This window comes from Perognathus longimembris, chromosome 16 (assembly GCF_023159225.1).
Source record: "Perognathus longimembris pacificus isolate PPM17 chromosome 16, ASM2315922v1, whole genome shotgun sequence".
NCBI lineage: Eukaryota > Metazoa > Chordata > Mammalia > Rodentia > Heteromyidae > Perognathus > Perognathus longimembris.
Genome location: NC_063176.1, coordinates 34,311,463 through 34,339,275, shown reverse-complemented (window position 1 = coordinate 34,339,275; position 27,813 = coordinate 34,311,463). Strand labels below are relative to the sequence as shown.

At 40.3% G+C, this 27,813-nt stretch overlaps 1 protein-coding gene across 1 annotated transcript in view; it reads right to left on the bottom strand.

Moving 5' to 3' along the window:
• Positions 1-25,586, bottom strand: part of Atp8a1 (ATPase phospholipid transporting 8A1) — a 219,798-nt gene extending 194,212 nt beyond the window's left edge. Inside the window, exon 1 of the mRNA XM_048364487.1 lies at positions 25,360-25,586. Coding sequence (XP_048220444.1) covers positions 25,360-25,408 — 49 coding nt within the window. The 5' untranslated portion in view covers positions 25,409-25,586. The remainder of the gene's footprint in view (positions 1-25,359) is intronic.
• Between the last annotated feature and the right edge of the window lie 2,227 nt (positions 25,587-27,813).

Here is a 27,813-nt window from a genome sequence, read left to right as displayed (position 1 = left end):
CTGAACAGTGCAGGTCACTAGATCTGCATGCCGGCTGTGAGAGGACCAAGTGCTACTACTGATGTCATCCCACACAGACCACTCCATCCCCTGAGTGTTAGGTCATTTCCTTGTAAGAGAAGGAAGTGAGGCTGATAACAGATGTGTGCTTTAACTCTACAGTCCTGTAAAATTGGTATCCACTAGGCACTTGGCAGGAGAAAGTCAAGAGCCTATTTGTTCAGAAGAGCAAGGAAATTTAAAAATAAAAAAAAAAATTCCCCAACTTGAATCTTTATCAAGATGTTCCACAACACTTGCCCTCATCTGCAACCAATGCTCAACCTCAGTGGTCAAATGCAGCTTTCTGACTGTGGCTAAATATCCATATGTGAAGAGCTTAATAGTGGTTATTAGCTACCGCCAGCAGTCACCTGACAGTCTCTGCCCAGATTCAGCACATGCTTGTATGCACACAGTACAATGTACCAGAGAAGAAAAATGCTCAGTGTCTTAAGTGGAAAGCTTATGGTTCTGTTCAGACAATGACAGAAGTATCATCTCTTAAGGTTTTCCATTTCTCATCACACATATAATCCAATTAGTAAGATCTCATTAGTTCAATCATTTGCTCATTCATTCATACTTTAGTGCCTACTGTGTGTAGGCACTTTAAGAATGAGGGAAAGGGAGAAAAAACCAGTGTCTGGCAGGTTGCCATCATTGCTGCTGTGGATGCTGTTCTGCTGGCTGATGATGATTTATACAAGTGATTAGAAAAGGCTTCCTTGAATTCAGTCCTTGATGATACAACATAGACTCAATATAGAGAAAGGCAGGAACAAGGCCCTTAGCTTGGATTTCCAGGAGAATAAGGACCAGTAATAATAAATAAAGTGAACCTAAAACCAAAAGAAGCAGGGTCAGATTGGGAGGAATAGCAAGTAACTGGCGATTCTTTATGACATAGGAATAATAGCAGGAAGATCATTTTAGACCACATGCTAATGCAGGTAAAAGATGGTTAGGGATGAGCAAGATTGTGGCAAAAGATATGAAAAGAAGTAATATACATGCAGTATTTCAGGGATGGAAGGTATAGCACGACCCTTTCCACCAAGCCTGGCTTATTGGTTGAGACAGAGTCTCACCAACTTTTTGTCTGGGCTATCAATAAATTGTAATTCTCCCAGCCATCTTCAGATTACAGATGTGAGCCACTGTTCCTAGCTTCTCATGATCATTTCATCATTGTATTGTGCCACATACTCCTACACCAGAGTTGTAGGCCAGAGACCCAGATTCTAGTGGTTTTGCATATCAGGTGGCCACGTCTCTTGAACATATAAGTGTTGGAATAAACAATGAAAAGCAGGGGAAAGAGATTTATTATGTGGTACTGGCATGCTGCAGAAGAGATGAAATGAACACCATCCAGTCTTCTAATTAAAAACATGAACTTTAAGTTTAAATAGGAAAAGAATTTGGGCAGGAATACATGATTATTCTGAACTCCTGGCTTTAGTATGGCCTGTGCTGTTAATGAGTTATTGCTATCATCACTTCGAGGGAACAAAGTGGTCAGGATAAAGAAATTCATTGTTGCCAGTGGGTGGCCTACCCCACAGAGGCTCTGTCATTGATTTCCTTGGGGGAAGTTTCCTCCGTTACTTGCTGTAAAGATGCTGTTGACCAGTCCTGTCCTCCTGGAATCCCAGGTGATCACAAAGTGACTGTAGTGCAGCATGGCCCAGAGAAAAGGACATAGAGCCAAAATGGAGAAGGAGACTGACAAGTTTTTTCCTGCTTTTCACCAATTCATGGGCCCAGGTAAGGAGTCAGAATTCTTCAGCAAAATGAAAAGTTCTTCTCGGCAACAGTGGTTGCCTCACACCTGTTATCCTAGCTATGTGAATCTGAGATCTAAGGATGCAGTTTGAAGCCAGCCTAGGCTGGCAAGTGTAGAGACTCTTAACTCCAATTAACCACCAAAGATAAAAAGCAGAAGTAGAGCTGTGGCTCAAGTGGTAGAGTGCTAGCCTTGAGCAAAAAAAATTCAGGGACAATGCCCAGGCCTTGAGTTCAAACCCCTGGACAGAAAAGGAAGGAGGGGGAGAAGAAAAATAAGGAGGAGGAAGGAACAAGTGAAGGAAGGCAAAGAAAGAAGAGGAAATAGAAAAATGTGACCACACTATGGGCTTTACTTCAAGTAAAAGGCCCAATATAGGTATGTAAGACTTTAAAAAATATTGTTTTGATTACATGTTAAATGTATATTTTAGATTGAAATGTACTATTCACACTACTTTTATCCATTACTTTTTAAAAATTAAATTTTATTGAGAAGGTGATGTACAGAGAGGGTACAGTTACATAATAAGATAGTGAGTACATTTCTTGTCATATTTGTTACACCCTCCTTCATTGTTCTTTCCCTTCTCTAGTTCAGATAAGCATATATACAATATCCAGTGTACCAGAATCATATACAGGGACCACAGGGGGTACGTCAAAGGAAATTCACCTAGTACATTAAGCATAATGACAACAGTAAATCCTCCTGTTTCCATCTCCTGGAGTTCATTTTGCTTAGCCTCATCTTATATAATCATATGTATGTAGCTACTGAGCTACTGTGCTCCTGGCAAGTCTATCCTAGACCTTTTTATGTTTATTTAGTAAGTGTTTGGTTTTAGAGACATGATGTAAAGTCGCTGACCAAAACATGTAGAAATACTATTTGAAAAGAAGTTTGTTATTTTACAGACATGATCTCTACTGTTCTCCCCTCCCTCTCCAACAACCACATATCAGGGAGACCATGCGCCTTTGTCCTCTGTGCTCTAGGCTTGTCTCGCTCAACATTATTCATTCAAGATCTGATCATTTCCCTGTGAATGCCATTATTTTATCATTTCTAATTGCTGTGTAGTATTCCACTGTGTACAGGTACCACATTTTTTGGATCCATTCATGTATAGTGGGGCATCTGGGTTGTTTCCATATTTTGGCTATTGTGAATTGTGCAGCGATAAACATGGATGTACAGGTGTCTTTGTGGTATCCTGGATCCTGTTATTATGGATCGATGCCTACGAGTGGTATGACTGGGTATGTCTATGCTGAGTTTTTTGAGGAACCTCTCCATACTGTTCTCCAGAGCGGTTGTACTATTTTACACTCCCACCATCAGTGGAGTAGGGTTCTTTTTCTCTCCGCATCCCCTCCAGCATTTGTTGTTGCCTGAGTTCAGAGTATAGGCCATTCTAACTGGAGTGAAGTGTTGTTTTTATTTGCACTTCTTTTACTGCCAGGGATGTTGAACATTTCCTCATATCTTTCTTTGCCATTTTTATTTCTTCTCCTGTGAAGTCTTTCTTTAGCTCCCTTGCCCATTTAATAATTGGTTACCCATTACTTTTAATGCCAGACTTTCAATACAGCAAGTAATTGAATACTTAATGAACACACTTCTCTTTATAACCAAACAAGTCCATCTTAGCTACCAGGCATCTTTTTCTCACTATAACATGGTAATCAATAATATTCTACATATTGAAGGACAGCATTATAAGGATCTAAGAGTGAGAGGTCAGTCAGTTAAGACTTATGATTACTTGAAACCTTCTTACAAACTTTGTGGAGATTACATATCAAACTATATACTTCAGACAGTGCCTGGCTCCTGAGACATATGAAAATACCACCTACTATTTTCCACCATACAATAAAAAAGCACACCATGGAGGAATATTCTGCTTATGACACTTCTATAAAATACTAGGCAAATGAATTATCACCTGAGCTTTAGCTTTCTCACCCATAAGAATCATTAATGTGATGATGACATAGTAATTGTCACTCAAACTGTTTCTGTCATCCTAGCTTCTCCAGAGAAGATAAAATTAATCTCGATTTCAAAATACTGGATACAGAAAAAAATAAAAAATATTGAAGTCAAAAGTCTTAGACAGGCATTTGGGATCATTTTTAAGTAAGACAATGACCAGTATGAAACAACACATATAGAAAATTAATGAATTTTTCCCTATAGTGTTGTAAGTAATATTCAACAAGTACATGTTTTTCTCCCCCAAATCATGATCACTGTAGTTATGTAACAGAAATACAGGGGTGGGTAGGTAGGAGGCAGAAGAGAACATGACATAAATCACTCTGTTGCCTGGTAATATGCTTATAGAACCATTATTTTTTGTAGACTCAACAAAAGTAAAGCTGTGATTGGAATCAGAATATCTATTATATTATCATCTCAACATATTCAGCAGAGTCAAATTACCTTTTACTTAATAGTTTCCAGTATTAAGCATTAAAGAGAACATAGTATATTAACTCAAGTTTCTTGGTTTAGACTGAAGTCATTAAATAAATAATCATGGTTGCAAGAGTTGTAATCAAATAATAGGATCTTAACTGGAAGACTACTAGGAGACTTTAGAAGCATAATTTAGATGTGATTGAAGTTACAGATGAACATTATCCACCTCAAAGACAATATTTTTTGTTCTTTGGGGAAAAAAGAATTAAAATTCCCCATCATACATTAGTATATATGTACATACATATATTATAGCAATATGTATGGGTATATATATATATATGGGTATATATATGTATTTGTATATATGTGTGTTTTATATATACATATTTTTCTCTCTCCTCACTTCAGCCAAGCTTCTTTCACCAAAACAACCATTTGTGGAATAATTTAGATGCTTGTATTTTATTTCTAATGGTATCTTAAGAGACATATGGATAGGTAGTTAGAAATGCAGAGGCAGTCACTACAGCTACAGAGATTTTTCAATCCTGTGTTCTGCATAGCCAGAGCAGAACAGTCATCTCAAGTAATGGATTGTAAGCCTGACAGCTGCTAGTGAGAGACACAGAGCACAAAAGGAAGTGCCACGATCCTAGAACAATGAATTGGATGCTTTGAAAGTTGAGGCTTACACACTGCATTTCAAACATGGCACCAAAAAAATGAAACACCATTAAAAATGCATGGAAATTAAGCAGAAATGGTTCAGCCATAACTCTCACTGTTCTAAACCATAGATGCAGCAGCCAGGGAAAATGAGATTTTCAACTGCATTAATGTATCATTCTTACAGCCAGTGTTGCTTTGGGCTCTTTGCAATGGACATCTGTGCTTTTTCCAGTTCAGTGCATGCTTCTCCTGGAAATGGTCCTTGGCTTTCCTTTGGCATGCCCCCTCCCCTGAACCTGGGGGCTGCTCTCATTAAGTTCCTATGTTTTTGTTTTTACTTGAAGGTGCGTGTAGGTACTTACACTTAGGCAGTCTGAGCCAATTAGTCATCTAGGCAGATGAAAGAGCAGAGCACCAATAGGACTGATTATGTGCTGTCTTGCCTTGGTCAGATTTCCTTAGATCTTCCTTGGCTCTTCTGTATATCTTTTCATCTGAATCTAGGAATGACTCCACCTGCTCAAAGTATATGCTTAGCTTCTAGATTATGGACTCTTAGCAAAGACACTTCAGTCCTCTTCTGGAAACAGAGTCTAGTCCCAATGCTCATGTAGTAAATGGACATGAACTCCTGACTTGGAGCTTCCTGGTCTGTTTCACAATGCAGAGAATGTGCTTCTTGTATCTCAACCACCACTGGCTTTTCTTCTCAGCATGGAAGGAAGATCTGGAACGAGAGTCCAACTTCCCATGCTCAAAACACCCCCAGAATGCCTGAAACCTTCCTTAGCAGGCCCGGCTTGTCTGATTAGGTCTCCTCTCATGTTATAGCTAGCTGATCTGATGACACTCCCAGGCTACCATGTTCTGGACCAACTGTGGGGTGTTACCCTAAGGAGTTTGCACAACAGCCAAGACTCTCCACATCACTAGTTTCCTTCAATTACCCCCTTGTTCATGCAACTGTGATCCTCGCTCATTACCCTCAAGCCCATCGGAGCTACAACAGAATGCTGTAACAGAGAAAATTACCCCAATAATATAAAACATGGCTGTCTGCCTGAAAACCAGGGGGAGGGGTGTTTGTTTTCCATTATACAAGCCGAATTGCTTTTTAAAAGAGTTATTCTTAAATTGATGAAGATAAAGAAACCTTGCTTATCTCGTGGTCAGAAATCCAGTAAGCAACAGAGTCAGGTCACTATTAGAAAATAAAGACCACCTCATCTCTAAACCTCTAATTAGATAGACAAATAAACAGACAGACAGACACATGGATGGACAGATGGATAGATAGACACATTCATCCATTTGTTCATTCATTCAACAATTGATCTTGACCTCATTTCTCCCTTAATGTTTATTCCTCCTCTCCCAGTTCTATTGTACCTCAACAGTTTTCCGATTAATAGCTTTCCCTATACCTCAGGCTTTATAGACTTCACTAAACACCAAATCTTGTTTCTTGAGCATTTTCTGAATATATACCACTGGTAGTATCTCTCATATTACTCTTCTGAGCAATATCTACATGTATCTATACTGCAGGTACATCACAATGGAGAATAAGAGATGTTACAGAGGAACATAACTGGGGTACTCAAAATAGATCAGGCATAAAGACCTATTAGGTATATTACTCTAAGACAGAGAAGTGCAATACATAATATTACAGGAAAGTCTTTCACATGAAATTCAAGTTTATAATCTTGCCCCTATTCTGCTACCTACTAATATATTTTCCTATGGCATCTGTCACTTACCATATATGGTGAATAGTATTTTTCTTTAAGTGCCTTTGTAGAAACTGATCTAAAAATAAACAAGTGCAAAAACACATCAACGGCATTTCTTGTCTAAAACAGGAAAGGAAATAATGGCTTAACACTTCCTGCAGTCAGGCTGAATTGCAGCAAGCTCCAGAAGTAGTACTACAAATTCTAAGTGGATGTCTGTAATAAAATTATTCCAGACATTCAGAAGAAAGGCTAAGCTTAAGCAATATTCCATGGAATCCTATGGTATGCCTAGTGCTGGCCCTTGATCTTCTTGCAAGTAGTATTGGATATTAACCTAGAAAAATAATTGTCTTGGGCATGCTGAGGTTCTTGGAAATAGCAAAAAAGTATTTACTAATACTAAATCATGCTTAACTGGAAAAGCAAAAAGTATAACAAGAGAGAGGAATATTTTGGCATACCCTTGGAGACTGCCATAGATCACTTGGACTGATAGAGGAATGAAACCCTCTGATCCTAATGTACATTTCACAACCATGGCAACAGCAAACTGCACTAGCAGTGAGGGGTTTCCCCTACCAAATATCCATCACACAACTGCCAGAAGTCTCAAACAACTGAAAACATTGCTGACTTGCCTTCATAGCAGGTCATCTCTGAGAAGTTCCAGAGAACAAGATGAGAACCTATTCCCATAGAATGAATTTTCATCAATGCACAAATCTAAAGTAGTAAGGATATACATGCCTCTATCCAAGAGCTTTGACAGCCAATGAGGAGAATGACAGGCCAAGACACACATGCATCCCACACTCCTGGATGATGCATTTCAAGTTATCATCAAAACCATAAAAAGGGCAGAAGCCCAGATGGCCAGGGGAGACAATAGGCTCACTGTGAAAGACCTTGACCAGGGGAGAGACAGAGCATTCAGAGAACACTGCTATCCCACAGAAAGTCCTTGAATTAGTAAAAAGGAGATGTTTTTAAGCCATGGGAAAGACAGGAAACAGGCTTGCAGGTTTAACAGCAAATAATAGCAAGTGAACAGACATCTGAGAATGGAGCAAAGGTATTTTTTAAAAACTCTTTTCATCTGGAATGCAAAGAATTGATGAGATGGGCTAGTTGTGGAAATAGGTGAATGAACATTAACAAATAATTAAAAAAAACAACAACTTTCTACTTTTTACTTGATTTCACCACCTACTCAGCAGCAGCTCCTCAGAACCAGAAAAGCTAGCACAAATATTAGTTGGGAAAATTAAAGCAAAATGGAATGCAGGAGATTTTTTTTCTCAAGGAAAACCCAAAAGCTAGCACCTAGCTTCTCTGAAAGAATTCATCTTACAGTAACACACACACGAGCACACACACACACATGCATGCATATGCATGCACACCTACAATCTACAAAACTCTGAGTACCTATAGGACAACTAAGTATTCTGTCATAAGCCATAAAATCACAGCTAATGAAAGAGGCTAGAAAGGATGAAGAAGATACCATCTAAGGGTCATAGAAGAACACATCTTGTGTATTATAAACCACTTCATATTAAGATAGAAGTCTACAGACATAATTTCCAAGTTCATAGATTTATATAATGGGGCATACTGCGTCTAAAGGACTTAAGGGGAAGTTATGAAAATAATTAACTTGAACTTGAGGTTAGAAAGCTACTTCTTTTCCACACTGAAAATTCAGTTAATATGGAGTAAGGATTTAATTATTTTGAAAGTTATGTTTCCATATATACAGACTAAAGGATACATTTTTAGAGATTAAAAGGTAAAAGGTATTCCTCTTTTAAAAGGGCTCTTTACATTTCCTAACTCCAAACACTACCATTATTGCCCAACAAGGGCGAAGTTAATGCGAGTCAAAAGTCATGTGTAGGGGCTGGGGATATGGCCTAGTGGCAAGAGTGCTTGCCTCATATACATGAGGCCCTGGGTTTGATTCCCCAGCACCACATATACAGAAAATGGCCAGAAGTGGCGCTGTGGCTCAAGTGGCAGAGTGCTAGCCTTGAGCAAGAAGAAGCCAGGGATAGTGCTCAGGCCCTGAGTCCAAGCCCCAGGACTGGCCAAAAAAAAAAGTCATGTGTAGAAGATTAAGAGGATTGTTTAAAGAGAAGTGGTTACCACTAGACCAACATGCTTCCACAGACTAAATTTCTTCCTTCTTTTTGAAACACTAGCATCCAGGGGCTGGGGCTGTAGCTCAGTGGTAGAGCATGCCTATCAAGCATGAGGCTAAGGTTTTACCTCCATCATGGAGGAAAAGAAGGAGGGGAGAAGAGGGTAAAGAAGGAGAGGATGCAGGAGAAGAGAATGAGAGTAAGAACACTAACATCTGGACTTTGAGTATACTTTTGGCTAGGCCCTTTCCTAAAACAAACAGGTAACTCCATAATAGGCAATGGGCAAATATGTGTGTGGGAAGCTCATATCAGTGCTATAGCTTGGTTCTTTTAACCTTCATCTTACCAGGCAGGACAATCAGATGCTCCTGGGAATGTGGCCTTGCAATCCAAGGTCCAGCACTGTGCATGTACCACCATTCAGGCTGGAGTGTATCAGGGCACCTGAAGCCTTATGCATGCTGGTGTGGTTGGATAGGGCTTGATTATGTTCTCCAAGTGGTCATGTGTTGAAATTTAATGTCCATTATGAGGCAGGTAGAAAAAGAAAATTTAAATTGACCATGGAGTTTAAGGTGAGGCCTATGGAAGGAGTAGGATCAGATAATCAAGATGGAGTACACTCATGGTTGAATACTGGCTTAAAAAAAGAGGAAGGGAGATCCAACACACACACACACACACACACACACACACTCACACACACACACACACACGTTTCCTGTCTCATGCCACATGATGCCCTATCCTGACATGGAACTAACTGACTGAGGGGGCCATCATGAGAGGTAGTCACTTGACAGGGACCTCAAGATCTATGAACCAAAATACAAATTCTTATTTATAAGGTTACCCAGCTTCAACTGTTTCATTATGGTAATGAAAGCGGGCTAATACATATGTAAAAGGCATGAAGTAGAGAACACAGTGGAAACATATATTAAACATAGGGTAAAACTGGACACAGTGAGAAATCCTAAAGACCCAAATTCAGAAGCCTTAGCTTTGGTTCAAGAGGGTCCCTTAGAAGGAATTGGTGTGACTCTGGAGCCAGACTCCTGAGTTTCTATCACAAGATAAGGACACATATGATGAACAAATGTGCAGATGACATGAAAGACTCAGAATTCAAGATTTTGAAAGGGTGAATTGAAAGGGTGAAAGGTATGAAGGTCCTCTATTTAGGCCTGAGTTTCCTGAGCAAATAAGGGGACATTTGGCATAACAAGATGTGTAGAAAATAAATGTGTTGCTTTCTTAGCAGGAAAGGACTTGCTAAGAATTAGAGCTGACTGAGAATGAAATGAGCTGTCTGTGTTACAAGGTGTGATCCCTTCATCCATAGGATTTCAAGCAGGAAAGTGATAATCAGTTGCTGGAAGTCTGTATCAGGTGCTGCATTGCAAGACATGACTTCTAAGTTCCATTCTACCTCTAGAATTTCATGATCTTAACCTTTCAAAAAGGTACTGCGGGTGGTGGTGGTATATGTGTGTGGGAGGGTGTAGAGGTGTGCATGCCTGCATTGGAGCTTGAACTCAGGGCCTGATGCTAGTTCTTGCTTGGCTTTGGTTTTTACCCAAGGCTGATACTCTACCATAGCTCTAGCTACTTCTGGCATTTTGCTGTTCAGTTGGAGACAGGAATATAAAAGGCTTATTTTTTGCCCATGATCCTCAGATCTCAGCCTCCTGATAAACCAGAACTATAGGTATGAGCTATTGGTAGCTAATTTCAAAAAGTTATTTTTTAAACTTTTTTTTTTTTTTTTGCCAGTCCTAGGGCTTGAACTCAGGGCCTGAGCACTTGACTTCTTTTTGCTCAGGGCTAGCACTCTGCCACTTGAGTCACCGCGCCACTTCTGGCCTTTTCTATATATGTGGTGCTGAGGAATTGAACCTAGGGCTTCATGTATATGAGCCAAGCACTCTTGCCACTAGGCCATATTCCTAGCCTTAAAGTTATCTTTAAGTAGTTATACAGAGGTGTTTAAATTTGTTTGTGAGTACAATGCATCTTGATCAATGTTGCCTCTTTCATCATTCTCCCTCCCAACCCACCAAAAATATTTTTAAATGGTCATCAGGTAACCACTCCTAAAATGGCAATGGAGGTGGCAAGTTTTTATCATTTCACACACAGAAAAACAATACCAAGTGAAGTGCTGTCAAAGCTTGCAGCCAAGAAGCAACATGTTCACAGGAAGTCACAAGTGAACTGTAATTATGAATGAGCTAGCCCTTCAAAACTCCCAAAAAAATTATTAACAAACCACCATGAAAGCTAGTAGTTATTTTTACAACCTTCTTTTTTTTTAGACCTACTGATGCATTTTATAACAAACAGGCAGACACATGATTGGTTCCAACAAACTAGTCCTCATTTTTAGTGAAAGCAGCAAAAATATCCAAATTAACATCACTGGGATGCCATATTATTATCTGCATGAGTCAGAGGAGTTTGACTGGCACCTGCTTCTACTTCCATTGTGACCTTGTGTGAAAGAGAAATAAAATGTACCTTTATTTTTTAACAACTTCAACGATCCAAACAGCTGACAAAGAACTAAAGCCTACCTGCCAATTATGACTTTGGTAAGGGAACCACATAGCACAGCCCACATAGCACAATAAACTCTATGCATACCGGAGCAGTGGCTTTTTGCCTAATAGACACCACCCAGGATCAGGAGAGGTGTGGCACAACATTGGCCCATTTATGACAAGCATTCCTGCAGCCAAGAAGGAGAAGCATCCAACAAGTCAACTAAACAAGGTTAAAAAAAGTAGAGAAGTCACCATCACCTGTGGGAGAGCTCCATCACACCCTATGTGAACCTGAGAAAGGGGATGGTGCTGGGATGGCTTGTTTGCACAAGCAGATTTTAATCTTGCCACGTGGGCAAGATTAAAGAACCCACCAAGACTGGTTAGACGAGACAGGACAGGCTGAAAGATCTAAGAGTCCTATGCATACAAGCAAGTAAAGAATGGCCAGCATCCTTTAGTTTATCTAGAAGTGACTAGACAAAAAAAAAAAAAAAGACAGCAAGTGATGAATGACAGCTGGTGGGCTGAAAAACTCCAAAGACTCAGCCCCAGTGCTCAGTGACATTAAAGCCAGATTGCTGCACATGTGTAAGATTGCCACAGTGCCAAATCACAGATAGAATGAGAGATAGGGATAGATGGAACAAAGGCTTTGAGAACTTTCAAGTGCCATAATAATAAAGGTTACCTAGGGCAGAAAGAACCTCCTAAGGCAATAATCACAAGTCCACCAATTAGAATGAGATGAGCCTCCTAGGTCTGCTGGCACACTCATGGCCATTGTTTAGTAATGTGACATGGGCCTTTTGTGTGGGAGACTAAGGAAACACCAGCCTTTCAAAACCTCAGCTTCTAAAATCTGAACAGCTTGATTATATCTCAATCATTCAGGACATGAAGATTTAGACCTCATTTGGTAGCAAGTGCTTTCATTTGCCATCTCCACTCTGGAGAATGTCCTATGGTTCGAAGCATCTAAACAGTCAAAATAATAGAGTGAAAACATAAAATAACACTGATAAACTCTGATTACAGAGCCAAGAGTCCTGGGGAGAGAATTCTCTAGCCCAAACAATTCTGTACAAATCCTACAGCCTGACATCCACAGCAGGGGAACAGAAAAAAAAAAGACACTAATTAAATGATGTTTACTGGAGTTCTAAAGAATATTCAGAGAAAAGATGGGAGAAGGAGAGGATGGAATTCTGAAATCTGGATTAATGCAATAAAGAATAAATATCTGAAATCATATGTATGTTATCAAATGAGGACACTCTTTCTCATTTTTTCTAAGATGTGAGCAGGGATTCAGTCCTTTATTACAATCTATGTGAGTTCTTTCCTCCCACTTCCTCCCATTCTCTCTTTTCTCCCATTTTTATGTAGCCCATAGTGTCCTCAGAATTTATAATAATCCTGCCTTGGCCTCTTGAGTGGTGATTTCAGGTATGTACCATACTTGGCCAGCTCAGTGTTTTCTTAAAATATAATTTTATTGTTATTATTAACGTGTTGTACTGAGTGGTTAGCATTTCATCTGAGTGTTTTCTATGTCAGGAAATACTGGCTATCATTTGACATCAGGGCTCCCAACTTTAGCTATTCTTCTTTGACCCCTACCTCCCTTTCTATTGTACTGGTATTAGGGCTTGGGCTCAGGGCCTTGTGTTCTTGCTTTTCCACTCAAGGCTGGCACTCTATCACTTGAGCCACACCTCCATTTCTAGACTTCTTCCTCTTTAACATTCCACATTCTCCCCATCAACAAGTCTCTCAAGCCCTCCTTCAGATTTTCCTGAGGGACCACCACCACTGGTACATACCATTTCCTTTGTTTCAACTCTCTTATTCCAACAATGGAATCCTTGGTATGGGACTCAGTGGTCAATGTGTTTCAGGTTCTTTAGGAGATTCTAGCACATGCCAGACTTTGCTGCTGGCTCTCCAACAGACAAAAGTGTCACTGATACATTATGACCATTTCACCAAAGAAATGGGATTTTCAGAGAGGTTAAATAATTTCCAAGGCTACACAGCTTGAAAAGATCAGAACTCATTATCACTACAGAATTTTGAGTGCCTCATTTAACTTTCCTTCAAGTTAGTTGTTTATAAGGAATTAGCTTAAGTGCTGAGGAGAGAGAGGGCAGCCCTGCCTGAGCAATGGCCTCAAGTATCATGTCACAAAACAAAGCACTCTACTTGCTAGGTGGCTGCCAGGACCAGTTTTCTGAACCCAGACTGGCCAAAAGCCTACCAGGCAAAAACAGTAAAGAATGATTCAATTAGCTTGCTTCAGTGGAAAATAAAACCAAACCAAACCTGCAAGGACAATTCCAGTTAAACATACGGAAGAAGATCTGACACCATACAAAGAAAATGATGAAGGTTTGACTAAATCTACCCTATTGAAACTTAGGGAAAATAAATAAACATGTAAGAGAGTGTTTCAGGAACAACAAGGATGAATTCCATGGGGACAATCACTTAATAAGATCAGGGGAAACTCAACTAGGCATCTGGGGAAATTAGGATGGTTTTCTTTTTTTTCTTTTTAAAAAATTCTTTTACTAATTATATTCACTTAGAAGTTAACAAAAAGCCAACTTCCTTCTGCTGAGCTTTGAAGAAAAGAAAAGTAACCATTTGAGGTTGAACTGAACCAATAACACAACTTTTCCTCCTTACTAGGTCAAACTTCGGTTTGTACGAAAAAAAAAAAAAACAGAAATGCACAAGTCATGTTATTGTCTAGCCAAGAAAAGTCTAGAGGCAGAAATAAATGAAGATGGATGAAATGAGAGTTATTTTTATAAAATGTCACACGGGGTTTGGACATGATGCATTCTACATAATGACTGTGTGGTGTTCATTTTCCCCTCAGAGCATCAGGCATTCTTCACCACCAGCCACAGTCATCACCTACATCCTAAAGCCAGGGTCACCACCTGGCCACATGGCCACAGAGAAGCGATAGTCTCCACATTAAGAGCCTTACACAACTAAGAGTCTCAAAATGTGGCTTCACCTTAGTAACCAGGGAAGTAAGGTGATTTGGGATTTGTGGTAAGTTCTCACAATTTCCACAATAGCCTATGTGGAGTATGTTATACCATGGTAGCATTAATCAGCAACTGTAGAAACACTGAAGAAAACATGGGAAATAGAAAATTGCAAAGAAGTTTCAAAGACTTGTACCGAGTTGTTAAGGTATCCTCCCCCCACCTCCAGCTACAAAAGACTCAATCTGTGGGCTACAAAATGCACGATGAATAAAAGTACTAATCACTACAACATCCCCAAATAAGCAAGCTAGCGAAAACCAAGTACCAAGACTACAGGAAAGCTCATATTGAACACACTTCGCATTAAAGATGGCAAGCAGTCATCTTTACATCATTTCCCTAACACTGACCCCAAACAGGAAAACTAAACCATGTTGGGAAAATTGAATGCGTCTGAGAATATTTATCACTACTATTCTGGCATAGATAGGAGACTGAACCAAAAGGATGCTTGAAAAATAGAGTAGGACATCAACTCTGGATGAAATTTATACAGAAAGACCCATTTTATGTGTTTGGTTAGAGAAAGGCCCAAAGGTCCTGGGATAGGAAAAATAAATGAATAAAATAGAGTAAAACAGACTAGAAAGGAAACCGAAAGGATCTACTCGTCAGCCATTAGGATGACAATATAGCAGACGAGTGATCCAGGACATGTGGTCATGAGGATAGATGTTCTCAGAACCAAAGGGCTCCTGCATAGGGTAACAAAGCTGGTTGAGATGAGCTGCTCAAGAGCAACAATGAAAATAATGTGAGCTAATACTCTTCAGAAAAAGTCGCTGAACTGATGATTCAGCATTAGAACGTCTCATAAAAGCAAGGCCCAGGAGTCAATGCCAGGGTCAGGATTCAGCATCTTTTCTCTGATTAAGGCAAGGGCCCCAGTCCTGGAGAGCTATGAATTGTCTTTACAAGTACAAACAGTGGCAGGGGTCTCGTGCCATGTCCTTTGAGTGCTAAGTCATAGCTCATTATACATCCCCTAAAACAAAAATTTTCAGGACTTGGACAGTGCTACATCTACATGGGGATGAGGCTGTGGAAGGGGGGAAATATCTTGCAGAAGTTGAAAGGAAACTTTTTTTTTAATGCCAAATTAGCTTATTCTTGGAATAAATTACCAGAGGGTCCTAAGCCAGTAACAGAAGCTCCGCTATTCCAGACTGATGTCTGAACAAACTACCTCCTAATTCTCCTAATACTGTATGCCATTATTCATTTGCTTCATTCACAAAAGCCAATCCTATACTCTTTGTAAGGCCCACGAACATGGTTTCCTGAGTCAGAACTAGGCTGCCTGAACTCTCACCTGATTAACTTGAAGCTATTAAGTAGAGCTCCAGATGGATCCAGATCAGTCATGTCCTTCAGAGAAATCTCACACAATATAATGAACAGAGGCCGAATTTAAAACCAACACCTCCCTTTGCCAAGTCAATTAGAGGCATAAATAATCCATGAAGCTCAGATCTAAAGTCCATTTAGTCCACAGAAGTTATGGGGATACTGTACATGAAAATACACTATTGGAAGTTCTATTCCTTGTTGATGTTCACATTTGAATGAAAATGGATACACCACCAGGCAGAGTTTCTTTTTTCTTATTGAAAAGAAGTTTTTTGAGAAAAGAAAAATAGAAACAGAAAAGGCCTCAAAAGAAGTTTCATGTACTCTCATCAAAGCCCTAAATTGTCGTGTGGGCTATGTCAAAAATCTGTGTTCTCTAGGCACTAATGTCATGTGTGAGGTTTTATGAGGACACATGGGGCTGCCGTCTGTTGTAAAATGAAGCTGAAGGCTTCAGTTGCTACTTGAGAGAAGTGTATCTATGCATGTATTTTTCAAGAGCTTACTTGGGATTTCCATTGTAAAATTTTATAGACTAAAACATTCCATCAATTGCTACCATATTAACACATGCTGTAGGTATAACCACAGCTGTGCTAAGGCAGCCACAGGTTCTGTGTGGTTACTGAGCACATGCAGGGGCTCTGTAAACACAGCACTCCCACCAAACTCACCAAACAGTACAAATAACAAATGGGAACTACTGCATTTTCAATTTTTGTACCAACTTAAAAATGGAATACTTTGGATACATAGGGTTAGAGATAACATATTACATGCTTGTCATGCATTAACATTCATTCAGATAGTACATGTTAAACATATTTAAATCACATTATGACTTAAATTGGTATTTAATATTTGATTTATATTAAGAAGGATTATTACATTCATTCCGTCCTAGTCCCTTTTATATTTTTTAAATGTGGCCACTAGATTATTTTAACCAACATGCATCTAGCATTTGTGGGTCACATTTTATTTCTCTTAGTGCTGATTTGAGATACAAATGCCAATCTGACATAAGTAGATTTCACGAGACCATTAGTTAAATGCTAGCTGGTCAAAATTCTGACTTTATTCCAAAGGAAAAGGATGATAAATAGTAATATCTCAGTTCTGACATAGGGGCCACTATGTGAAAGTTTGCAGGACAAGAGTCCACAACATTTCAGCGATAAAAATGAACAAAAATTGTTGAATTGAATATCTATATTGTTAAGAGGAACCAATTGAAAATGTTTTAAAACAATTTATGATACAGAATACAGTTTGAAATTTTATGGAGATGAATGTTAACTGAAAAGCTACTTGACATGATCTGAAAGAATTCAGACCAATAGTTGGCTTCAAACCAATAGCTTTACTTTACAAGTGCTAACAGTCACAAGCAAGAACAAAAACAATGCTAACAAGATCCCACACACAGTGTTTTCATACAATATAAATCATCCAGGAAGAAGTCATTAAATCAGTAAGATTTATTTGAAGAAAACATCTCTACCATATGAAAGAAAATTAAAATAAATGGAAAGAACGACTAAGCATACATAACTTACTTAGAAATATGTTCATTCTCTTAAGTATACATTTAATATAATACCAATATCCCAACACATCTTTGGCTTGACTGATGATGCCTTCATAAATTCAAATGAAAAAATATATGTGAGAAAAGTCAGAAAAATTTAAAAACACAGTAGTGAGGACAATCATGAGAACTTAAGAAAAATTCAATTACAATAAAGAGATTAGTATTAAAGGGCCAAAGAGACAAACCAAATAGAGAAAAAATGGGTAGAAGGGGAGTAGGAGAGACTTTTAAAAACTCAAGTATTTATGTAAAATAATTAATTCAAATTAGTATGTGAAAATGAATTATTAGATACTTGGATATTACATAGATAATATGCTTAAATATTAATGAAAAAACTTCAAGAAAAAAGAGTCACATCTCATGAAAATAAATTTGAATACATTCAGAAATACTGTGAAGTTAGTAGACAAACTACAATCAAATCTTCAACACATAAGAAGCTCTAAAATTCATATATATAAGCTAGGCACTGTTAGTTCACATCTATAATCCTAGCTACTCAGAAGGCTGAGATCTGAGGATTAGGGTTCAAAGTCAGCCTGGGCAGGAAAGTTCATGAGACTCTTATCTCCAATTAACCATCAGAAAAAGGGAAGTGGTGCTGTGGTAAAGTGCTAGCTCAGGGACAGCACCCAGGGCCCTGAGTTTAAACCCTACAACCAACCAAAAGAAAAAAAAGCCTGTATCTATACTTTCTCTTACATATGAAATCTAGAAGAACAGATGTGAAATGAGGACCACTGGCAATGACAGACAGAATCAGGAAAGGAATAAAAGGAAATTGGGTGTATATGATTACAGCACACTATATATTTATATGAAAATGTCATAATGGGGCTAGGAAAGTAATGCAAGTGGTAGAGTTCTACTTGGAACAAATATCAAAATAAAATTCATACACTAACAGAAAACATTCAATATAAAGGAAACTTTGTATAGAACATGAACAAACAATTCAGACACAATCACTAAACTCAACCAGATGTATATAACCTAGTAAAGACAGCTAATATAAAGATTTCACTTTCTGTGCTATATATCATTAGGATAAAAACAAACAAAAGAACACAACCCAGTGCCCAATGCTGAGAAGTAACAGTTGAACAGGGAGTCTTGTTCAATTTTGTAAAACTGTAAAGCCATATATAATCATTCCAACCATTCTGAAAGAGGTACCAAAATTCACACAGTAACATGTTTGACCCAGAAATTCCATCTCTCAGGACTTTGCACAGAAAAATAATCTGAAAAGTACTGAAAGATATCTGAAGCTTCTTCTTCAAGATTTCCTTGTTTTAAAAGTCAAAAATAAAAAACAAGAGGGGGGAGGGACAAGGAAAGAGAAACAGATTAAGAGAATTACTAATACTTGTGTAACAACTGGGCTGCAAGAGGCTGAATATGGTAGAAGTACATTGTTTGCAATTATGCAAATAGAACAGTGAAAATTGTTGAAATTTTTGAGATGATGTTGGGGGAGGAACAAGTGATAGTGGATGGGTGATTGATTGGAATGCGTTGTCAATATGTGTAACAATGAAATCCTTCCCCCACAGCATGTATCTAACATAAGCTTAAAAAATCATAATATTAAAAAACTACAATGGCCTATGACCATAGGAAATTCCTTAGTAAACTGTATGCTAATATAAAAATGTTCAGCTGTCATAAAATTAATAGTACCAAACAATTCATTCAACAAATATCGAGTCCTTGATATGTACTGTTTACTGCTCTGGGCAATGAGAATACAGGTAGGGAAAGTAGGCAAAAATCATGGCCTACAAGGAAGGACTTATATTGTATAGCATGGTACTGTTTTTCATCTCTTCTGGAAAAACAGAAAGAATATGCTAAAATGATTATTTTATAACTATGATCTGAAGATATTTGGATGGCCACTTGGGGGAGTGATTTTATTGTCCCTTTGAAATCTTTTTGTGGTGTGAGTTTTCTCAATAAGTATTACTTGTACAATAAAAAATAAATAAATAAAAGCCCAAAGTTGAACTCTTCCATTAAGAAGAAAGCCTACATTTATTTCATCAACCAACATGGAGTGGTGACCATGTGACAGGCAAAACAGGTGTTGAAGGTACAGCAATGAACACACAAAAACACCTTTTATGTGGGTGCTCAGGTTTCAGCAAGAAGGTACTTATCATGTCTGCATTTAGCTCAGCATTGAGTATTCTGTAATCTGGGATCATAGATTCATCTGCTCATTCACCCAGTATCTGTGCTCCAGGAAGTGTCAATGTCCTCCAGGGGAGGAACACTATCAATGAGCAAAACAGACACAATCACTTGTAATCACAGCTACTTAAGAGGCTGACATTTGAGGATCACAGTTCCCTAGTACTCTTATCTACAATTAATCATCAAAAATCCGGAACTGGAGCTGTGGCACAAGTGGTGGAACGATAGCTTTGTGCAAAAAAAAAAAAAAAAAAAAGCTCAGGGACAGTGCCCAGACCCTGAGGTTAAGCCTGAGGATCAGCTCATGCTGTGTGCGCACACGCATGCACGCACACACGCACACACCAGACAAATCCATTTCTGAAGCTTACTATGCAGATGGTAAGACCATGGAAAGGTTTGGGTTCTGGTATAAAGAGTGAATTTAGTCCTAATGCACTTAATAACTCCAGCATCACCCAAGTAAAATGACATTTAGAGATTTTCAAACATTGCTGATGTGAGGGACCACTACACTCATTCTCATTCAGTTATAAACCATGAATTTACCTTCAGTGGCAGCAATGGGGTCTCCCTCATCCCCCAACCTTTGTTCACCCCTAGTTAGCTGGCCACAGCAGGTACAGAGTACATGCTTATCAAATGAAAGTTCTTAATCATCTTTGGCCTGGGCAACTGAAATTGCCTCCTCATTTCTGTTTTCCTTTGACAAGAAATTACTTTCCTTGCTTCTTTTATTCTCTTTTAGGTAAATGAAACATAGTATTCCATATACTTGTAAACATTTTTAAGCTGGCAATTGGTTAGCTATAATAACTTCTAAATTTATCAGTTAACATGTTTCAAATAACCATGAATATTGATACATTCTAGCATTAGAATAGTCAGTGGGGGAAAATACAAATCATGGTGGATTTTTTTAGAGGTGCATTTTAGTTTTGAACAATTTAATGCTTACTATTTTATGAAGAACAAGCTTTCAAATAGTTCCTATTTTAGTCCAGCTAGAGCTTTTTGGAAATATGAGTACCTGGTTATGATTGGGCCTGTTGTTTACCCATTAATTGTTTCCCTTTCTTCAGTATGCACATTAAGTAATGTGCTCAGCTGGAAAATTCCATTTCCCAGCTTCTCTCCCAGATAGGAGTCTATACTGCTTTGCGTGGGACTTCCAGGAAAAATTCTCTTTCAACCTTCCATGTTTTTTTCTTGCCTGGAAATCTGATAGGTAGCTGGCATCTATCAACCTTGTTGTAACTTTATGGGTAATCCACTCAGGATAGTAAAGCAAAAGGGCAATAATGGGCCATCAGCCCCAATGACTTTGTATAGCAGTCGTAGCTGACAGCTGATACTAGTGTAGAAGTGGGAAAAACAATTCTGTGTAAGCCACCATTTTTTTCCAGTCCCTCCTTCAACATTATTAACATTGTATTCAGATACCTACTTAATTTAGGTTTTTTTTTTTTTTGGCCAGTCCTGGGCCTTGGACTCAGGGCCTGAGCACTGTCCCTGACTTCTTTTTGCTCAAGGCTAGCACTCTGCCACTTGAGTCACAGCACCACTTCTGGCCATTTTCTGTATAAGTGGTGCTGGGGAATCGAACCCAGGGCTTCAAGTATTCGAGGCAAGCGCTCTTGCCACTAGGCCATATCCCCAGCCCTTGATTTAGAGTTTTAAAAAATGTCTTAGTAGTATTGTTTGATCACAGGGCTTTATAATTGCTAGGTAGGCACTACACCATTTGAGCCATGTCCCAAGCTGAAGTCTTATATTACCTATATTAGCTCTCAGGCAAATTTATCTATAAGGGTTTCAACTATTATCACTGACTTTAAGATTCTCAGTTCAGATTTCTCACATATGTGAGACAACTTCTTTCTTATCTTTTTTCTCTTTTCTTTTCCCTTCTTTTCTTCTTTCCTCTCTCCCTTCCGCCCATCTTTTCTTCCTATTTTCCTTCCTTCCTTACTTCCTTCCTCCTTCCTTCTTTCTTTCTTTCTTTCTTTCCTTCCTTCCTTCCTTCCTTCCTCCCTTCCTTCCTCCCTTGCTTCCTCCCTTCCTTCCTTCCTTCCTGTCTGTCTTTCTTTTTTGGGGGGAGGGGGCTGTTTTTCAGGGCCTAGGTCCTGTCCCTGAGCATTTTTGCCCAAAGCTAGTGTGCTACCCCTTGAGCTGTGACTCCATTTCTGGCTTTATGGTGGTTAATTGGAGATAAGAGTCTCATGGACTTTTCTACCTGGACTGGCTTCGAACCGATCCTCAGATCTCAGATGTCAGTCTTCTGGGTAGCTGAGGATTATAGGCATGAGCCACTGGTGCCCACTAACAATGACAATTTTTAAGTACTGCTGGAGTGTGTTCATTTGGATGTCCTACAATTACTTCACAATTTAAATGATCATCTCTTATTGTAATGGCCCTCCTCAACTTCTTCCTGTAATAGTAGACTTCCTCAGCCAGATCTGCTCAAGACTATAAAAGAAGTTCTCAAAATGTGCCTCATCAGCACCAGGATTCTAGGACTCCTGCCTGCCCATTCTCACTCTCTCCTTTACTCATAACCATCTGTGGTACCTGCTCCTCTACACCGTTCCACACACTTCTTGAATTAATCTGAGTTCTTTTCAGTGGTTCCTTCTTTACAATGGCTCCAAACCCTGCCCTGTCACTTCTGATGTATTGATGTGAAACTCAAACAAGAAATTAGATGAACTCTAAGATCTTGTTCAAATATTCAATTCTATATCCAAATGACTCATCTTGACATCCAAAAAGGCTCTGTAATCTAGCAATCCCTACCTGCCCAAACTGATATTCTTCGCCTTTTAGGTTCCCCCTCTGCTTCTAGCCAACTTGCTTAAGAACTCTGATGTAATCCAGGTTCATAGTCACTATTTTTCCATGAAAACACCTCCGAAACTACTGAAATAGATGAGAATATCCTTCAGCATCTGTTATCACCAGACTAGCATTATCCAGCATTGTCTGTCAGCTCATAAGAAATGATCTGCCTTATTCGAGGTCTACTGAATGAGCATCTTCACTAACAAGATTCTCAGGTAGTTCCTATGGACCTTAAAGTTTGAAAAATCACTGCTAGAGGACTCATCAACAAATACCCTATTATGTGGGCAAGTTCTGGTCTCCCACAGAACCTCTGTCATCCACAGTAAGCACAATGTTTAATTAACAATAACAAGATTATTTTATTTCTAATTTCATGTAAGTCCTTTCTCTCCAATTTGGTGGTAAATAATTTACAACCAAGACAGTCATGCATCTAACCAATCTGGATTTAAGGAGCAGGAACCCATTTGAGTCACTTCAAGGAGGAAAAAAAAAGATTATTTTAAAGCTTTCTTTGGAACAGAAGTCAGAAAACCCAGGCCTGACCACCACTCTCTGAGGTCAGCATCTGTTTCTGTCCATCCCTTTTATTCACTTCAATATCTTCCTACTCAGTTTCTGCTTGCTTACATTGACAGTATTTGAATGACCTACAGCAGCCATTCATTCTCAATATATTATCAGCCCATTCACCTCTGCCCCTTTTTGTGTTTCAATTTTCATCCTGTCTCTAAGCTTAATGTTTCCCAAGAGAGATATAATAGCAGAGAGAATCTTTTTTTTTTCCTTTGCCAAACCACAAGGTTACATGGGTCTCCTATGGACTGTACTTGGGTCAGGAACCCACTCTAATCCAACCATCTGAAGCCTAGGAGACTGTGGTTCAAAGTAAGGCCTTCAAGGAAGTAGGCACTGTCAAAGGAGAAGATTGCTTAGGAAAGAAACAAGTGGGAAGCACAGGCAATGAGCCACATCACCAGCCCACAGAGTTATTACTTATTTTGTTTTCATCACAGCCCCAAGCACAATGCTGAGCACATCATAAACTGAAATCAAGCAATATAGGAAGGAAAGGTCATTTGCCATGCCAACAACACTCAGCTGGATACACGGGCAACAAATTAAGTAAGGAGCAACCCTGGTTTTCCCAGAGCTCTTCCTCCAAACAGGTCACTTGACCTTGGGTGAGTTACTGAACCATCAAAAACCACAGTTTCTCAACTATCAGATGTTACTCCACCATCTTCACCTACTTCCAAGAGTCATGTGAGATCCCACAAGGTAACCTTTGTAAACATGCTTTGAAAAAAATACATATTCTGTCAAAAATGAGACTACAGCCTTCTAATACTTTACATCCTCTCATATAATACATGCAAACTGATTCTAGATTATTTTTTCTCTTGTCCCTACTCCCCACAACATATGATCCATTAATCACCATTTCTTGAAAACACTAAGTAACAGCATCCTATTACAATAATATTTTCTACTCCACCAACTATTGATTTTCATTGCTCGAATGGTGATGGTCAAAATCCATTCATCTCACTCAGAATGTAAGAAAAAGTCTTATTTTGCTGTGCAAAATATTTTAATGTTATCCTTTCAATTGTATATTCAAAATTCCTGTAATGTGTTGTGTAATTTTTATTTTTTTAGTATTTTTACAATGACATAAATATGTGCTAAATTTTAATACGGGTCAGTTTGACTCTTGTGTATAGCCTTTTCCCCCAAACAGTCTAACATTTCATATTTCAAGTAGAAAATCCTAGATGTCAGAATTCTGAGACAGGAGGATAATACAGAGGAAAACTAAAATGGCCTGTCTTAATACAGTCATTATCTTATTTTCTTAACTTCTATGTATTTTCAAAAAAATTAAAAATAAACCACTTTGGTACCTATCTCCCATTTAAGGGTGGGGTGGGGATGGGATGGCAGAGAATCACTGATGAAAAGACAGACTACTTATCAAAAAAACCTGTTATCCTATCCGTTCAAGGACAGGATTTATGGGATCGCAAAACCAAAAATGAAAACAGAGGTCTATACTCTTGGCTTTGGCCATGAACAAATATCGACATATATCCATTGAAGGTCTTCCACACATCAGACGACATCAGACGGTTGCCCAGGGCTCCTGGGCCAGGATGAAGTGTTCAGCCCTCCCAAAGCTCCCTTATCTACACCTTCGGGCATCTGTTGCTCAGTGCCTACAAGTGTACTCAGTCATTCAACAGCTGGCCCTGGGTGGAGCAAAGAAAACAGCTTCATGTAAGCTCGGCTCAGCATAGTGTAGGTTCCTGGCGAAAGGAAACCCGAAACGAAACCAGACAAGCTCCTGGAAAGGCTGCACTCACTGCGGGAGGCAGCACTGCGCACCCAAGCCCAATTAAGTCTCCTGGCGCCCAGAGAGTCTAGGGACTGTGGATCAAAGGATCTTGCGGTCTGGGAAAGGCAAACCTGCTTCTCTCCGGGCTGGGATTGTGGGGGGCTGCGAAAAGACTAGCAGCGCTGGAGGCAGGGAGGGGCGAGGGAGTGGGCTGGGATGTGTTCAATGAGGCTGGGGAAGCTGAGTGGAGACCGGTGTGCGAGCTGGTGGGCAGGGAGAGAGAGAGAGAGATCGGGGCTATGAATCGAATTGCTCACGCTGCAGTGTATTGCTCCCAGGACACGGATTTAGGGGTTCTGGAGCCCGAAAAGGCTTTGCGAGTTGTAGAGATGGCAGTGCAAGGGAAGAGGGTCTGGTAGAGACCCGGTAGTCAGGGTGCTAAGAAGGAGGAGGAGGGAAGAGGTGCCCCTTCCCGGATAAACACAGCACTGCCATAAACATGGACACACGCAGACACACCGCCCCCCCCCCCGGCTGGGTCAGCTTCGCCCCCCGCGCGCGCTCCCAGCCCCCCGATCCCCCACGGGCAGCTGCTCACCTTCCGCACGGGAGCGGATCTCCGACACGGTCCTCCGCATGGTGGGCATCGCGGCGCCGGCCGCTGGGGGCTCTCAGCGGGGACTCTGCACCTGTCACGCCGCCGCCGCCGCGCCGCGCGGGCTGGGGGACCTGGCGACGCCCCGCACCAAGGGCTCAGCCGCCGCCCGGGCCCCGCCCGCCGCCCACCCGGGGTAGCAGCGTCGCCACCGGGAACAGCCCAGGCACCCGAGCAGGAAGAGGAGGAAGAGGAGGAAAAGGAGGAGGAGGAGGAGGCTGGGGCGAAAGTGGCAGCGACCGCAGCGCAGGGCCAGCTTCAGCCCGCAGCCTCCGAGGGGGCGGCCTGGAGGGGCGGGGCCGGGCGCGGGCGCGGGGGCGGGGGCTGCGGGGCGCGCGCTCACTCGTTCCTGGGGCCGCGAGGGGCGTGGCCGGAGGCAGAGGGGCGGGGAGTGACCGCGGAGAGGCTCCTCGCCCCGCCCCGTTTCGGACTGTACCACTCATTGTGGAGAGGTGGGTGGAGACATCGCGTCCACTTTCAAGGGCCCTTGGGTACCCTAGCTCTCTGACCCTCAGGTAGCCTTATCTCCTACCTCTTCTTGCCTACAAAGACCCTGCGAGTGTTGAGCAGAGGGAATGAGGTGCTTTGGCTATGGTATGCTCATATATTCCTTCGCACTGCCCCTGGCCTTTGCAATGGAGATGTCCGTCTTCTGTGAAGGGGTGTTGGGTGTGAGTGGGAAGGTGGTAGCGCCTGGGTCTGGAAGGCTTAGGGTTAGGTCTTAGGTGGAGTAAGGGAGGGGGATTGGAGGTTCGCCGTGGGCGTGCAATTCTACTCTTAGAACGCCCGGGTTTGACTCAAACCCAGAGCAAGCACTTGTCCCCCCTGGTTTCACCTAGCAGCAACAGGCGGGAAGATGGAAGTCTCCAGAGCTGATGATGCCCTTCCCTTCCAGGGGGACTTACATGCCTCAGGGCCTGCCTGTGTAGGGCGGGTGCACTCTGCTTGTGCAACCTCTGCAGCTGGTTGAAGCTCTGACATTGCGATAAAATTCTCGAATGGTTGGGCCAAGTGATTCTCAAAAGGATTTCTGTTTGGTGCAGTTGCTTTATCTTTAAGATAGAGACGGGTTTTGGTATAAAATCCATAAAGATGGTAAATTCAGTGTGCCATGTCCCATGGATGATTACACCCTGGCTCCCTTTTGTTATGTATAACTAGATCGCTGCTAACAAGTTGTAGACAGCATACTTAAAGTATTTTTGTCGTAACTCACTTTCACATTTGAGATGGGATATGAGGTTTTGTGTAGTTTCTGGTGAGCTGCTGAACTGCTGAGAAAGGAAAAAAGAAATTAGAAGACATTAGCTTCTCCCTTCAGGAGGATGGCTTTCATGGAGACCTTTTACTTCTTTCAGATCCTGAAGAGAAAGATGTTGGAGAGGTTTGATCTGAGAGAGTTGATTATAAGTCAAGCCTCAGGAAAAAGATGAAATAAAATCTGCTAATAGCATCTTGTCTCCATTTATGCTATTTCCTCTGCTTCCTGCAGGTAGCATTTGGTAATCAGAACACTGCCCTACATTAATACCCACTTAGGCAGTCAATACATATTTATAAGGAGCCCACTATACTTGGCTTTCATTCAGAGACTGGGATTAGAACAAAGAAAATGTATTCCTAATGCTCATGGGATATCTCAGGTTAGAGCAGTACTCAAAGATGGTCGTCAGTGATGATCACGATTTAAAAGCATGGCCAAGTAAAAAATGAATTTATCAGACTATCATTAATGGCTCATTTAATTCCTTCCAACACCCAAGTTCTCCTAGTATGAAACAAGCTTCCTAAGGCTTTATGAACATGCGTCTAAAACCAGTTCAATGGCTAAGTATAGCAAATAATTTTTTAAAGCTTTAGAGGTAATAACAAACATTTCTAGGTACAGGCAGTTCATACCTGTAATCCTAGCTACTCAGGGAGCAGAGACATGGAATGTTACAGTTCCTAGACAGCCTGTGCAGAAAAGTTCATAAAATTTGTGGAGAAATTAAAGAGAAAATGTCCTAATTATGAAAGTGGGCATATTGAGATTTTTAACACCATTTGTGGAGAGGCTTCTTAGGAGGAAAAGAAAATATTTCTTGATATTTCAGACCCAAATCTAATACCTTTAGTCTCCATGTACCTATTCTCAATGGGATGCTTTACTATGATCAAATCAGTCTTTCAGTTTCTCCAAATATGCACTTCGATGGCTCCAGTCTCCTCAAATATTCTTTAACTATTTCTTGTTATTTAGGCATCTATTATGTGATAAGAATTCTTACCTTGTTCATTTCTATAGACTTAACACCTGCTCAAAATCTACTTCAACAGTGTTGGACTTCCTAGACTTTTGGATGATTCTGTCTCTAAATGCCTGAATCTGTTGCTGGCCATCTTGTAGCACTGCTG